Source organism: Pristiophorus japonicus, chromosome 12 (assembly GCF_044704955.1).
Source record: "Pristiophorus japonicus isolate sPriJap1 chromosome 12, sPriJap1.hap1, whole genome shotgun sequence".
Taxonomy (NCBI): domain Eukaryota; kingdom Metazoa; phylum Chordata; class Chondrichthyes; family Pristiophoridae; genus Pristiophorus; species Pristiophorus japonicus.
In genome coordinates, this window is record NC_091988.1 from 172,865,269 (window position 1) to 172,881,611 (window position 16,343).

The 16,343-nt window shown below is 42.3% G+C and overlaps 1 protein-coding gene across 1 annotated transcript in view; it reads right to left on the reverse strand.

The window, feature by feature from the left end:
- LOC139277055 (peroxidasin homolog) overlaps positions 1 to 16,343 on the reverse strand; it is a 294,289-nt gene that overhangs the window by 23,126 nt on the left and 254,820 nt on the right. The window contains exons 17-19 of the mRNA XM_070895068.1: positions 13,024 to 14,527; positions 9,278 to 9,412; positions 4,478 to 4,686 (exon numbers count right to left, since the gene is read on the reverse strand). Of these exons, the coding sequence (XP_070751169.1) occupies positions 4,478 to 4,686; positions 9,278 to 9,412; positions 13,024 to 14,527 (1,848 nt within the window). The remainder of the gene's footprint in view (positions 1 to 4,477; positions 4,687 to 9,277; positions 9,413 to 13,023; positions 14,528 to 16,343) is intronic.

The window sequence follows — 16,343 nt, forward strand, 5'->3', positions numbered from 1 at the left end:
GTATTACTCCAACATTCCTTCAAGTTATTCTATTAAGGTTATAAATGTTTTTCGGTGATGTAGCACTGTCAGCACTGGGGCTGTATATAAAGAAAAAGCTTATTCACAAAGAACACACGAGCTGCTGTATCATACAGCTTCACGGACAGGAAAAGTTCACCATTCAGTCGGGATGGATTGTGCTTCCCAATAGGTATTATAAATGATCATGATGTTTGAACTAATGAGAAGTATTATGTGTACTTAATCATTTACTGCAGTCAGAATCCTCAATGCGAGTGGGAGTTTTATACTTTGGGGATACAGCAACAACACTGGTTAATATTTTGCTTTTCTCAGATCCAGAATGCATTCTAAAAGCAAATTATTCTGCAAATATAAGTTCATAGATCCTTTATCATCACACTGAACACGGACTTAGATATATTTAGGCTGGTTAAATAAGCTGAACCGATTACATAAGCCCAATGATTATCATACAAGTATTCGTATTTCACTGTTAATGTAAATTCAGCATGAAATTTCTAGATTAAACCAACTGAATTGCACTCCCGTTCAGTTTGCTACACCTCCAGCAGGACCACGTTAGTAGGTAATCAGAGAGTAGGTAGAGAGATGCTGTGCAGTTTCTGTTTCCCAGGAATCAGTACATAAATTGCCAACACAGTGCCGTGATGTACACTGAAAACAAGTCTATGGGCTAGAACCTTCACTTTCTTTGCATGCTTAACGCCCACTTAACGCTCATTTTACCGCTGAAATGACGTATAACACCCATATATCGCCCATTTTGGCACAAAATGGAAACTAATGGGCTTTTTTAGGAGACTTATCGCCGAGCATTATTTTCCCAATGGGCTTAACACCGGGAAAAAATATTACCGCCCACCCAGTTTTTTTGGCCGGAATCAGCAGAACGGGCAAAATCAACACCCATAATATCGCCCAGCGTTACTTTCCGCATGGAATTAATGCCAAGATTCAATATGAACTCCCGGCCACTGTTTTTTGTCATAAAGAGCATATTTACCCAAACTAGCGGCCATGGAGATCGCCCATCGTCAATTTCACCATCTCGCACACATATCGCCCACAATATCGCTCGCTCAAAAAAACGGCCATAAAAAGTGGAACTAACCGGAACGAATGCCAGCAGTGTGGCTGGCATTTGTTAAATCTCACTCTTACATGAGGAGCTGATATCGGAAAGATTTGCCTGAAAGAGCGCTGATGTGAGTAACAATGCTGACACACTGTTGTGTGTGTACAGCTCAGACATCAATGATGCCCATCACCTTGGTGCCAGTTAAAGTTTACGTTGATTGATGGTAAGTTGTATTTAACCTTTTTATGGTAAGGAATCACTAGTGTGTAACGGTCCAGCTATCTGAGACAATGCGCAACAAGGTTATGTTCAATAAGAAAAGTCTGAAATCATAAATATCACAGCCAATAACACCCAACCCCCGACCACACCCCACTTTTTCCACCATTGACATAAATCACATGTTCAACATGTCCACCAACACAGAATACAAAGGCAAAGCAGGAGCGTGGTCCCCAGCCCCCATACATTGCAACAAATTGCATACAGCCAGATGGAGATAAAGCACAGCCGTCGCCTGAGCATATGCACCTCACTTTCCTTCCCCCCTTTCCTTCTTCTTCCCACCTCTACCCCTTCCCCTCCTCACTCCATGGTGCCTGGCCGAGGAGCTCCTCAAGTGGGGGAGATGAAGGCAGATGCGGTGGTTGCACGGGTACGCGAACGGGGGGTGCTGAGAGGGCAACATTCTCTGATGCAGAAGCAAGATCCTGGTCCTTGCTCTCATCTGTCAATCGCAGTGGTGGTGCGGAACCTAGGGATGGAATGCCGTGCTCGGGGACCACTGGGAGCCCTCTGCCACCAGTGTTCCTGGCTACCAGCTCCAGGGCCTCCTCCATCCCTTCCATGTTATATCTTATTTGTTGGACAAAAACTCGGTGCCAGTTATGTTCTTGGTGCTTAGTAGGCTTTTGCTGCTGGTGAATCTCCGTCGTGACTCCCACAACAGCCAGACAAGCACACACCACAGCCACACATGCTTTCAGTGCCTCTGAGCTCCCTCTCTCTTTGTCTCCTCTTCTGCGCATGTCATGATGACCCTTGACCTCCTGAATCGCGGGAATTGAGCGTTGCCATGCCGTTGCTAAGGACGGCCACACTTTACGGCAGAAGGTCAAAAAAATTTAACGCTACCGCCCATTTGATATCACTCGCGATAATGCCCATTTTCAAAAATGTATACTAGATGTTTTGAGAATGGGCGAGAAGCCGGCGATCTGAAAACCCTTTTTTACCACCCACGCCCGAAATAATGGCCATATTTGGATGATAAGCACAAAAGTGGAGGTTCTAGCCCTATATACTTACTGTCCCGAGACTCCTCTTCATTGCACTAGTACACTCATGCTGGTAAGGAGATTTACATGTGAGCAGATCCAAATGTTCAAGATTGAGACGGATAGCTTTTTGTCAGATAAAAGTATCAAAGAATATGGAGAAAATGCGCAAAAATGGAGTTGAGGTACAGATCAGCCATGGTCTATTTGAAAGGAGGAACAGACTCGAGTAGCTGAATGGCCTACTCTTGGTCATATGTTCCTATGTTAGGTCTGACCGATTATAATAGTATTGGTGAGCATGTTTATGTTGCATATGTACGTGTGTGTGCATGTATGGCGTGCATGTATGCAAGTGTGCTTGTAGTTACGTGTACCAAGATAGGCGGCGACGACCTGGGAGCAGCGTGGAGGCAGGCCACTTCAGGGAGCAGCGCGAGCTGGTGCAGGAGTGACGTCATCAAGGTCCAGGTCGGTGACTGGAGCGTGGGCAGATACAGCAGGAGCAGCGAGAGACTGTGGAGAGGCGTGATTTCGGGACCAGGGGCCTAGGGGCAGCATGGGCCAGCCCACACTACGATATGTGCGTGCACTAGGTCTCCAGTCGTCTTGGATAACCCTTGTTACTGGACCAAGACCTAGCTCTGTCAAGTCCATGTGGTGGCCACCACACGTTAAAAAAATCCACGCACAGGCACCTTCCACCCTTCAGGATGTAGTTCAGGATCCGGAATAGTAGGTCCTTCATTGAAACACCTGTGAACTCAGCCTTTTTTGGCATGGAAGCAAGTCATCCTCGTTTCGAGGGACAGCCTATGATGATGATGATGATGATGATGTTCCTATGACATGCCACTGACGACAGGCAGCATAATCCTGCACAAGTGAAGCAGTGCCAGTTAATGAGCCGCAATTACAGTAGAGCCCTAAAATGGTCAGAGAGCTTTCCAGCACTATAACATACAACAAAGGTCGCAGGAAGGAAGGCCTTTTCTCAAAATTAACTATCCACCATTAATCCAGTCATTACAATATGGCCTGCTCTTGCCTCTAAATTCAATTAATTAAAAAAATATTCCCCCTATTAATTTTTAAGTTTTGGCCCGGAATTTACGGGGCGTATGACAGCGTATGCAGTGTTGTGAATGGCCCCGCAAGTTCCGAGTTTCTGCATGTGTGAAAACCCGGATCTTGTGATCTATCAAGGTTCACTTGGACAGATCCACCGCATCCGCTGTAAATTCACTTTCGCTGGGGCAGAGTTGGGCTGTTTGTCCAACGAATACCCACAAAATCCTTATGAACAGGCGTAAAGCATTTTTTTTTACCAGCGCAAGGGTTAAAATAACTGTTAAAATAATTTTTTTTTAATGATTTAAACATTCACTTACATTTCAAATTAGTTTAGGTAAATTTTGTCCCCTTTAAAAATATTTACATTTATTTTTTTTTTAATTAAATTTTTATTTTAAATGTTTAATTAAAGGGGTATTTTAATTATTTTTGAACCTGTGATCATGTATTTTTATTTCAGTGTTGTGAAATTTTACTTATTAGGTGATTTCTATTCTGCTGATGAAGATTCTGTACATAAATGGAAACCCCAGCATAATGGGAATCTCCCTTTGTGATTGGTTAGCCTGGCCCATGTGATCCCAGGGACGATTGCGAACCGCATACACCCCCGGGATGCGTGGGCCTTTACGCAGGCCTACACCTGCAGGCCCAGGACCCGAATAGTCCGAAGCTCCGGAGACATAAGGTAAGTACGGAGTTTTCTTGCGGTTCGGAGGCGTACACGGGCGGCTAGCCTCCGACCGCAATTTCCAGGCCATTTTCTCCATTTCTTCAGCCAATGTACCCATGGTAAACGGAGAGGAACAACAGTCATCCTGATGCATTTTCTATTGTACACGAGAGCAGCCAGAATGGTTTAGCTTCCATTCAACCACCTTGGAACATGAAAACCTCCAACTTAGCTATTTACAACTCTGTTCTAAATGTACTTTTTTGTTGCAGAAACACACACACTAATTGCAGGTGAACATTAAAATGAGCCAGTAATGAAACAGGTTTCACTTTTACCGAGCCTTACCTTCACAGCAGTCCTGCCACATCCGCAGATCGATCCGTGGAATTTCCCTGCAGCTGACAAAGCCCTGAGGATAATTTGCAACCCTGAAGACATCTGGTTGAACCTGCTGGATGTTGTCTCCATTGTCACACATGACACGTGCGAGTGAGGCTTGCTTTATCTGAGTTACCTGGGCTGGGGTGAAGACTCCTGGATTTTCATACCAGAATCTGAGAAAATACAAATCATTTTCCAGTTGTCTCGACAGTTGTCCCAATACAAAAAGATTGCGGACGTTATTGGATTGACAAGCCTGTGGAAGATCCACAGCACTTAACCATTCACCAAGCTGACACCCTACTTCTGGTGTTATTGATATAATGGATAGTTTTTCCTGATAGATTTCAATCAATATATTAATACCATCGCTAAGTAGTTTTGCCTAAACTCACCTCGGTAAAAGACTATGACCTGTTTTACTGTAACACTAAACAAACACATGAGGGGATCAGTTTTTCAGCTGCCTCACTAATTCAGTGGCTAATGGCCCTAGTAAGGCCTATAATTTGCTGGTGCAAGGTCACATCCAGCCACTTCTTGACAAGGTATGTCAGCGCAAGCTTACCTTGGACTCTTTCTCAGAACATGAAAATTTCTAACTTCAACTATTTACAACAACACTATTCTAAGAGTACTTTCAATGATAATCCTACATTACAACAGTGACTACACTTAAAAAGGTAATTTATTGGCTGTAAAGCGCTTTCAGACGTCTTGAGGTGCTATTTAAATGCAAGTCTTTCTTTCTTTGAATGCACCAGGCAGTGCAACACTGGGTCAATCAGACCAGGAACATCTCCCTTTCCACCTATGGTTTTTGCTGAGCTAGTAATGGAGGCACTACAGTTTGCCTCAGCATTCCTAGGCCAGTGTGCCTGATCAGCATCTCAAGACGTCCCTGGAAGTATTTGTGCAAGGGTGTCCTCAATAAGCACAGTGTCAGGTTTGGACATGATTCCCATCTACTCCCTATAAACATAGAAACATAGAAAATAGGAGCAGTAGTAGGCCATTCGGCCCTTCGAGTCTGCACCGCCATTCAACATGATCATGGCTGATCCTCTATCTCAACGCCATATTCCCGCTTTTCCCCCATACCCCTTGATGCCTTTTGTTCTTAGAAATCGATCTATCGCCCTCTTAAATATATTCAGTGACTTGGCCTCCGCAGCCTTCTGTGGTAGAGAATTCCTGAGATTCACCACCCTCAGAGTGAAAAAATGTCTCCTCATCTCGGTCCTAAATTTCCTACCCCGTATCCTGAGATTGTGATCCCTTGTTCTAGACTTCCCAGCCAGGGGAAACATCCTCCCCGCATCCAGTCTGTCCAACCCAGTCAGAATTTTATACGTTTCAATGAGATCCCCTCTCATTCTTCTAAACTCTAGTTAATACAGGCCGAGTCAACCCAATCTCTCTTCATACGACAGTCCTGCCATCCCAGGAATCAATCTATAGTCAAAGGGCTAAAAATTCCCCGACCTTCCGTCCATTTGTTTGGCGATATTTCGTCATTTTTGACTAAAAAACAATCAGCGGGAAATTCAGACAGCTTGCAGCGGTGGTTTTCAAGTAGCGCCGGGGAGCGGACCGCCACCGTGCAAGTATCGAAATATCACTTCCGCCAAAAATTTGACTCAGCGCACACCCATATTTAGCGCAAAAAATACCGGCAGCGGTAGGTATGAAATCCTGCAAAAAAGGTGAGTTAAAATTTTTAATTTTTAATTATTTTTCAGCAATTCGATAGTTAAGTGACTTGTGATTGTTTAGTGATTTTTTATTTTTGGTTTTTTGCAATTTTTGGGGGTGTTTTCCCCCTCTCAAGGCCTCTCTCGCAGCGATATCGGCCTCGGAGTAAAGTTGCAGAAAATTCATGGTTTGCGCCACAAATCCTCGTGCAACGCCGATTTTTACCGCTGCGCAAATTGAAGCTTGAATTTTAGACCTTGTAGCGGTAGCGAAGCGATATTTTTGGCCAAAAAATACCGTTTTCGCCTAAAAATGGATTTGTAGCCCAAAGAGTGCAACACAAAGCATGAAATCATTAAAAAAAAAATTAGATACGACAACGGGGTGGGTGGGGGGGGGGGGTGTTTGGGGATGAGACAGAATACAAACTGGGAATAGAAATTGTAAATGTGGTGCTAAAAATTAAGTTTGTTTAAAACACTGATCTTACTCTCTGGGGGCAAGAGGTAACACTGTCAACGTAAATAGCAGAAAAACAAATGATCGATGGATGAGCTATTATGGGTTGAATGGTATTTGTTATCTATATTTATCTTGTAATTAACAATTGAAAGAATGGATACCTGGGTGAGTACTTGGGTGAGATATTGGAGGGCCAGCACCAGCTGTACAATCATACCCTACTATAAGTTTCCATGGCTCATTTAAAGTTTGTGAGGTCAAGTGAATTTATCAATTTTATAGTGCTTTACAATGACTTCGGGACCCATTGATACATTTCACAGGGTTTCCGACTTCTTGGAACTTCATGGACTTTGAGCAACTTCTTTAATCCATCCTGGCAAATGGGAAAGATGCAAAGAACATCAAAGTGTCACAAAACAGATAGTAAGAGCTACAAAAAGGGGAGTATGAAAAGAAACTTGCAAAGGATATCAAAATCAACACCATTTTTCTTACAATTATATTAGCAAAAAGAAAGTTGTCAGGAGCAATGTTGGCCCCTTAAAAACTGAAAGCGGTGATGTTATCAATGATAAGGAAATGGCGGACATATTGAATAATTACTTTGAGTCAGTATTTACAATAGAGGAAGTACAATACAGCAATGCAGAAATCCAAGGAAACTAAATCTCAATCAGGGATAGGGTCTCTAAATTAATGCAAGTAAAAAAACAGTAGTGAAGAAATTAATGGCAATAAAGAGTGACAAATCCTCAGACCCAGATGGTTTCCATCCCAGGGTTTTAAAGGAAGTAGGTGAGCAGATTGCAGATGCCCTAACTACAATCTTCCAAAGTTCTCTCAATTCAGGAACCGTTCCTTTAGATTGGAAAATTGCTCACGTCATTCCGCTATTTAAAAATGGTGAGAGGGGGAAACCAAGGAATTATAGACCAGTTAGCCTAACATCTGTTGTTGGGAAATTGCTAGAGTCTATAATTAAGAATAGGGTGACTGAACACCTCAAAAATCTTCAGTTGATCAGAGAGAGCTAGCATGGATTTGTGAAAGGTATGTCATGCCTGACAAACCTGATTGAATTTGTGGAGGAGGTGACTAAAGTAGTGAACAGTGAATTATCTATGGATCTTATTTATATGGACTTCCAGAAGGTATTTGATAAAGTCCCACATAAAAGACTGTTAACTAATGTAAAAGCTCACAAAATTGAAGGCAAATTATTGACCTGGTTCAGAAATTAGCTGAGTGGCAGGATGTGACTAGTAGTGTCCCCGCAGGGATCTGTGTTGGGGCCTCAACTATTCACAGTATTTATTAATGACTTCGATGATGGAATTAAAAAGTCATTCATCCAAATTTGCCGATGACACAAAGATAGGTGGCATTGTAGATGGAAGCATAAAATTACAAAGAGATATCGACAGATTAAGTGAATGGGCAAAACTGTGGCAAATGGATTTCAATGTAGGCAAATGTCTACTTTGGACCTAAAAAGGATAGAACAGGGTACTTTCCAAATGGTGAAAGGTTAAAAACAGTGGAGGTCCAAAGAGATTTGGTGGTACATAGATCATTAAAATGTCATGAACAGGTACAGAAAATAATCAAAAAGGCTAATGGGATGCTGGCTTTTATATCTAGAGGACTAGAATACAAGGGGTTAGAATTTATGCTTGAGCTATACAAAACCCTGGTTAGACTACACTTGGTGTACTGAGAGCAGTTCTGGGCACCACACCTTAAGAAGGATATATTGGCCTTGGAGGGAGTGCAGCGTATGTGTAATAGAATGATACCCGGACTTCAAGGGTTAAGTTACAAGGAAAGGTTACACAAATTAGGGTTGTATTCCCTAGAATTTAGAAGTTTAAGGGGTGATCTGATTGACGTTTTCAAGATATTAAGGGAAGCAGATAGGGTAAATCTAGAGGAACTATTTCCGCTGGTTGGGGATTCTAGGACGAGAGGCATAGTGTAAAAATTGGAGCCAAATCTTTCAGGAGTGAAATTAGGAAAAACCTCTACACACAAAGTGTGGTAGAAGTTTGGAACTCTCTTCCGCAAATGACAATTGATGCAAGATCAATTATTAATTTTAAATCGGAGATTGTTAGCTTTCTGTTAACCAAAAGTATTAAGGGATTATGGGCCCAAAGACGGGTTTATGGAGTTAAGTCGCAGATCAGCCATGATCTCATTGAATGGCGGAGCAGGCTCAAGGGGCTGAAAGGCCCACTTCTGTTCTTATGTTCCTAAAACCATGCACTCTATCAGTTCCTTCTAAGTATTTCTCTTTTATGCTTACAGTTTACATCAATGTTCCTTACATGTGTAAAAAATAACTTCATATTTTTGCATGTTTTTTTTATCCCTTCAATATCTTTATACAAACATAATAATGGATTCTACAAACACAATATGCAGCAGACAAAAGGAAGAGGCACAGCTTTAACTGGCATTGACACGCAAACATGCTAAATGGTGTTAAGGCTTCCCTGTGGTCCCACTATCCTCCAATTGATTCTTTCACAAAAACTAATCCAGTCATGAATTATGACTGGTATGAAAAATTCATAAGCACAACACAACATTCTGTATATTTACCTGTCTCCATCCCTTAGTCTACGGAATTGAGTACTGAGCAGGCATAGCAGCACAGGTCCCACTCTTGTACCAGGTATCAAATCTTCTACCATCAGTGCAGGCCAAAGGTCTATATTACGTGGAGTACCATATAACCTGTAACAGCAGTATGGTTAGCTATTGGTAAGATAAATAAAAACTTCTGTTATACAATCAGTACTAGTTACTCACAAACCAGTCTACCCTGACAAAAATTATCCATGAAAGATAGTGGCCGGAATTTTCTGAGGTAAGAACAGGTGCGTTGGAGGTGTGGGGGAATGAGGGATGGGGACAGAGGTGAAAGTTGAAAAAACATGAATCCTGACTCTAACCCACCTCCAACCTGCCCAATCAGGCTGACTTCCAGGTGGGGAAGCAGCCCCTGATGTCACACGCACACTGTGGAGTTAAAACTTCCGGGTTTCCTGTCGTCTCCCAGGTCCCCCCGCACCATACATGTGGAACCTGGGAAAATTCAGCCCAATATTTATCAAACAACAATGTCTTATTTTGTTATTACTGGAAGGAGGAATTCCATAGTCTATCTCACCCTTTTCCTGTCTTAACTAGAATTGGTTTCCAAGCCCTATGTTCTTTCGAGTTGTTTTCTATATTACAATAGTGACTACGCTGCAAAAGTACTTTATTGGCTGTAAAGCGTTTTGAGACGTCCGGTGTCGTGAAAGGCGTTATATAAATGTAAGTCTTTCTTCTAGCACCAAGACTGCCTTATTTCATGGTTATAAAATTACTCACGTCCGGCCTTTTCTCACGCCAAAACTCCTGAAACTGTCATCCACACATTTGTCACTTCCCAGATCAACTTCTCCAATGCTCTTTGTGCTAACCATCCCAATGTTCTACCCTACATAAACTCCAACTCATCCAAAATCCCCCAGTCTCACTCACCTCCAGTCTCACTTACCCTTCAGTCTCTCCCTCCCCGACTTTGTTTTTAAAGAGGCAGGGTGACCACACAGATACAAGTACTATTTTAGTTTATCAAAACAATCGCTCTAAACATCCCAAAAACCATTAAGTCTCTATCACCAGCGTCCAGCTTACTCTGGCCATAAATCTACCCTTAGTTACAATTTCAAAATGATTAAACCTTGGCTCGCAACTTTTGCCACTCGAAGGATATTACGAAGCTGGTGGATACGGGAGGGATGGCGGGATGGAGATCATGATGGCCATAAGTTACACTATGATGGTATAGGACAGGCTCAGTGGATCAGCTGGTCTTTTCCTATCCATAATTTTCAGATGTTTGCTACTTTTGAAATTGTAACTACCATGAATTTTGACTGAAAGGACCAGATGAACGCAACACTATTTGACAAATGCTCTTTCACTGCCAGATTTGGTTTGGAATCCACAGAGATGACAAACTCCTCTGTCCAAAGTGAAGAGAGTTTGGCCAATCAAGCTCCAATTCCTGGTGCAGCATGGAAAACAACTCAGTAGCAAAAAACTGCCAATAATTTTCACAGTTGAGTAATTTCACCCAGGGGTACAATACCAAGGTGGGAAATGGAAGGATACTCGGGTGAGGTAATTTGTTTGGGTAGTAATACAGAAATGGGGAACTCCAATTTATATCTGGCCCATATATAGTAATGCTATATCTAACCTTGGTGCTGGTGAAAGCACCCAATGGAAAAGCCAAAATTAACCATTTTTATTTTACATTCTTGTCCCACTTCCGAGGCGCTCCTTATCACCCTCGTCTTCTCCGACCTCAGTAATGAAATCCAACTCCTTGTCCTCACTTACAAATTCAACCATGGCTTCACCCGTCCTGACCTCTGCAACCTCCACTCTTCCATTCCCCAAATCTTCCATTCTTCCATCCCTGTCCACCTTCACATCTCCTCTTCTCTCCATTCCACCTATGGTGGCAGTTCAGCTATATTGGCCGCCACACGCTAGAAATCTCTCCATAACTCACATGATGTTCCCGCTCTCTCCACCTTCAAACTACTCCCCAAACCACCTGTTCAGTAATGCCTTCGGTCATATCACCTACATTTTCTGCTACTAGGTGGTGTCTGTACTCACTCTAAAGTGTCTTGAGATGTTTCATTACATTGTTATAGGCACTTTATAAATGCAAGCTGTGTGGCTGTTTATTGCACACACAAGAGTCACAGCACGGCAATGACCCAGATTGTTCCAAACTTGCCTTTTCTGGGCCTCTTCAGCTCCATCACCCATGGAACTGATTGGAGTCTGCATGGAAAGCGCTCCAACCATTTCCATTCTAAAATGGCATTCGGTCCTATTTACATCTTAGGTAGAGAACTCCAAAGATGTATAACCCTTTGAGTGAGGAACTTTCTCCTTGCCTCAGTCCTAAATGACTGACTCCTTATTCTAAGACCCCTAATTCTCGACTCCTCAGCCTGAGGAAACATCTTCCCTGCATCTATCCTGTCAAGCCCTGTAAGAATTTTATACATTTCAATGAGATCACCTCTCATTCTTCTAAATTCTAGGAAATATAGGCCTAATCTTCTCAATCTCTCCTCTTAGGCCATGCCCCCCATCCCAGGAGCCAGTCTGGTGAACCTTTGTTGCACTCCCTCTAAGGCAAGTCTATCCTTCCTTAAGTAAGGAGACCAAAATTGTACACAGTACTTCAGGTGTGGTCTTACCAAGACCCTATATAATTGCAGGAAGATTTCTTTACTCTTATCCCTTTGTAATAAACGCCATCATACCATTTGCTTTCCTTATTGCTTGCTGTATGTTAACTTTCTGTGGTTCATGTACAAGGGCACCCAGGTCCCTCTGAACAATATTTCCTAGTCTCCCACCATTTAAAAAATTATTCTGTTAACCTATCTTTTCCTATTATAGATACCGACAGACTTGCACAGATATCTAGTTAAGGAGAAAATAGGACTTTGTCTTTAAAGAGGCAGGGTGACCACACAGATACAAGTACTATTTTAGTTTGTCAACAATCGCTGTAAACATCCTAAAAACCATTAAGTCTCTATTAACAGTGTCCAGCTTACTCTGGCCATAAATCTACCCTTAGTTACAATTTCAACACAATTAAACCTTGGCTTGCAGCTTTTGCCACTCGAAGGATATTATGAGGCTGGTGGGTGTGGGAGGGATGGCAGGATGGAGATCATGAAGGCCATAAGTTACACTATGATGGTATAGGACAGGCTCAGTGGACCAGCTGGTCTTTTCCTATCCACAATTTTCATGTGTTTGCTACTTTTAAAATTGTAACTACCATGAATTTTGATTGAAAGGACTAGATGAACGCAGCACTATTTGACAAATGCTCTTTCACTGCCGGATTTGGTTTGGAATCCACAGAGATGGCAGACTCCTCTGTCCAAAGTGAAGAGAGTTTGGCCAATCAAGCCCCAATTCCTGGTGCAGCATGGAAAACAACTCAGTAGCAAAAACTACCAATAATTTTCAGTTGAGTAATTTCACCCAGAGGTACAATAAAGATAACCAGGGTGCGAAATGGAAGGATACTCGGGTGAGGTAATTTGTTTGGGTAGTAATATAGAAATGGGGAACTCCAATTTATATCTGGCCCACATACAGTAATGCTGTATCTAACCTTAGTGCTATTGAAAGCACCCAAAGGAAAATCCAAAATTAACCATTTTTTTTACAGTTTAGTAAAATTAGGGAAGCAGGACCACAAATTACAGTAGAAGAACTGTTCGTACATGTTCTTGCCTGCTTACCTTTCTAGCTTCTTTCGAATCTCTGGGTTCTTGATCTCATTTTTCAGATCTTCAAAGCCGTGAGCCGATGTGAGGTTACAGAAAACCCTGTAGTCATTGTATGGAGGTATTCCATGATCGCGTCCCCGCTGGATATTCATTGCTGCTAAATCCAGGGAAACGGCATGCACCATGGAAAACAACTTTTCTGTGAGCTCCAAGTTCAAAAGTTCAGTTGGAACCCGCATTTTTCCAGGGACAGCAAAAAGGCCACGAAGAAGTGGATCAATGCTGCCCTCCTGGATGAGTCTAAATGGTGAGAAGAATGCTTTATGCAGTGGTAGATGGCCTTCAGGGATTGGCTGGAAGGATTCATTCAGTCGATAGAGAATTGGATTGATGAGCGTGTGACCAAAGCGAAAAGCTGCTGTGGCAAAAGCATTAACAATCCCTGCATTGATATTTGGATTGTAGCCCTTGTAGTCACCTAGTATTTTCATACCAACGTCTCCTAGGATTTTGGATAACCAATGGGCATGTGTGATATGCTGCATTTGTGCACCGACTATTTTGCGCGCTTCGTGATAGATCGTATCACCATCCCAATGTGGATTGAGTTTCAGTAGCTCTGTTGCAACACGGTTGTGTTCGCGGAACCACAGTGTGTGTATCGCTGTCAATGCAATATGCTCATTGGATCGGTGATCGCCTGCAAGGAAGCATGGAATAGGGCTCTCATTTGTATCTCTCATACATTCTGTTGGTGGGCCTGTGGCAAAAGGCAACAAATGCTTGCCAGATTTAGGTACAACCTGACCTGCCTTTAATAGACCACGTTGATTTGTTAGATCCCTCAACTCCTGTGACTCGTGCTCTGTACTTCCATAAACATTAGAAGCATCGATATAGGATGTCAAGTGATTGATCTGTTCTCTTGGGTACACAGAATTCATCAACAGGGAAGTCATTCCACTGCCGCAGACGGGACTAGAGCGCACAAAAAACATACATCGGCCGTTCCTCACACGAGGATCGTCATCTGGGATCAAAATGGGAAAACATGGAGGATCGTTAGTGCAGAATTTGTTGCATGGCTCTCCATCAGAAAATCGAGACATACTCAGTGCAGCCACTGTTAAGTCCATGTCATGATCTAGAAATTGGCCCCACTGCATTACTAGGTGTGTATACTGGTCATCAGGAGTGATTGTCTCGGTACCAATCATTGCTGTGGAAACCCGACGAGGCAATGGAAGAGGGTGCCTGCTGTCCTCCGGGTTTAGATTGGAGCCCCTGGGAAGGTTAAATCCATTTTCATACACGGGTTTCAGAAGTCTTTCAAACGCAGTAAGCGATGCTCCCCACATCGGATGCTGCAGGTTATTGCAAGTGCCATCATGTGCTCTGTACTTTTGATGAAAACAAATGTCTATGCAGTCAGGGGAACGTCTGTGAGTAGTACAGCCCGAGATATTAGCAATCATGTTCAGGTATCGCGGAGAGACTAGATCATTATAGCGATAACCTAAAAATGAAGTGTCAAACAAAACAAAGTCAGTAACAAATGCAATAAATTAGCACAGGCAATGCTTTAAAATGAATTTGGGTACATGGAGTAGCAGTAAGTAATCTAATGCTTCCACGATTCTATAGCTTGAACTTCTACTGCTTCTTTATTTTTAATAGGAGTTAGATAGATTGTATTTTGTAAGTTGTTTTTTTCTTTTGTTAGTGAGTTCACTTAGTTTTGAGGTACATTTTCTGGAGCACAAACATGTACACAGGTGCTGAAGGATGTAGAGTCAGATTTAATGTGCTGGAGTGTTGGTGTCACCAGCATACCAAAGTCAGAAGAAAGGGTTTTCTTGGATCAGTCTTCGGCACCAATATATCAAATAGATAAAACATCGCAATTGTTGCTGTAGGCAACTGCACAAAATCGTAAGAGGATAGTCCATTTATGTATCTAATCAAGATTTGCCTTCACCATTAATGTTAAACTCAAGGACCAATATCTGATTTGAGGTTATCCTGTGCAAACACAATGATGGAAAGAATAAAAGGTAATTCAGCAAATAATGCATACACCAACTAACAGCCCCTCTCCAATGTGCACTGATTAATTATTCTGAACATATTTTAATCTCTAGGGGTAGATGGATAAGTACTAGTAAATTTCCAGATCCCAAGAGATAACGGAGTAAAACATGTTTATTCATCAGAGGATGTGCCGAAGGCAGTGGGGGTTGGGTTGAAAGAGGCACCCTAGGAATTGGTTTTGCCCTAGCATTCTTTCTAATTTACATAATGTGGGTCGACCCGTGCATCAGGGGATTGACAAAGGCAGAAAAAACTGCTTGAAAGGAGGTGACTGAAAGGGGACCTTATGGAGGTACACAAGACAATAACTGGTGTGGATGAGTTCACTAATTCAAGGTAAACTAAGACAGAACACAAAAGCATATGCTAAACATGTAAGAGATCAATTTAGGACAAAAGCCAGGAAGAGCTTAAGTTTTGAACAGGGAGTGGAGCTGAAACCCTTGGATCCATTCAAGATGCTCTGAACGGGATAAGTTTATTTTCTAGATGAATGAGTTAAGATGGATTAAATTGTCTTCCTTGTCTCCAGTTATCTTGTTAATATCACTTAACAAGGACCTGGGAGCCAACAGATGACAAATACAGTTCAATTTGTATAAATGTGAAATAGAAAGAAAGACTTGCATTTATATAGCACCTTTCATGACCACCGGACGTCTCAAAGCGCTTTACAGCCAATAAAGTACTTTTGGAGTGTAGTCACTGTTGTAATGTGGAAAACGCGGAAACCAATTTCTGCACAGCAAGCTCCCACAAACAGCAATGTGATCATCTGTTTTGTTATGTTTGTTGATTAAGGGATAAATATTGGCCAGGACACTGGGGATAACTCTCCTGCTCTTCTTCGAAATAGTGCCATGGGATCTTTTATGTCCACCTGAGAGGACAGATGGGGCCTTGGTCTAACAGTGCAGCACTCCCTCAGCACTGCACTAGAGTATCAGCCTAGATTTTTGTGGAACCCACAACTTTCTGACTTACAGGCGAGTGTGCTCCCAACTGAGCCACAGCTGACAAAATAATTAATGTGGAAGCAAGAAACCGAAGGAGGAGGTTGTGTGCTGAACAGAACAGTAGTAGAATGAACAGATCAGGAAAGAGATCCAGTGGCTAAATTTATGAACAGATCAACACAGAGCTTAGTTGTAGTCAAAATAAAACACAGGCAAGCAAGGTACTGGGTGCATAAACAGATGAGTTTGCATTGCTGTTATATAAGAGCATTGATTATATGGTCA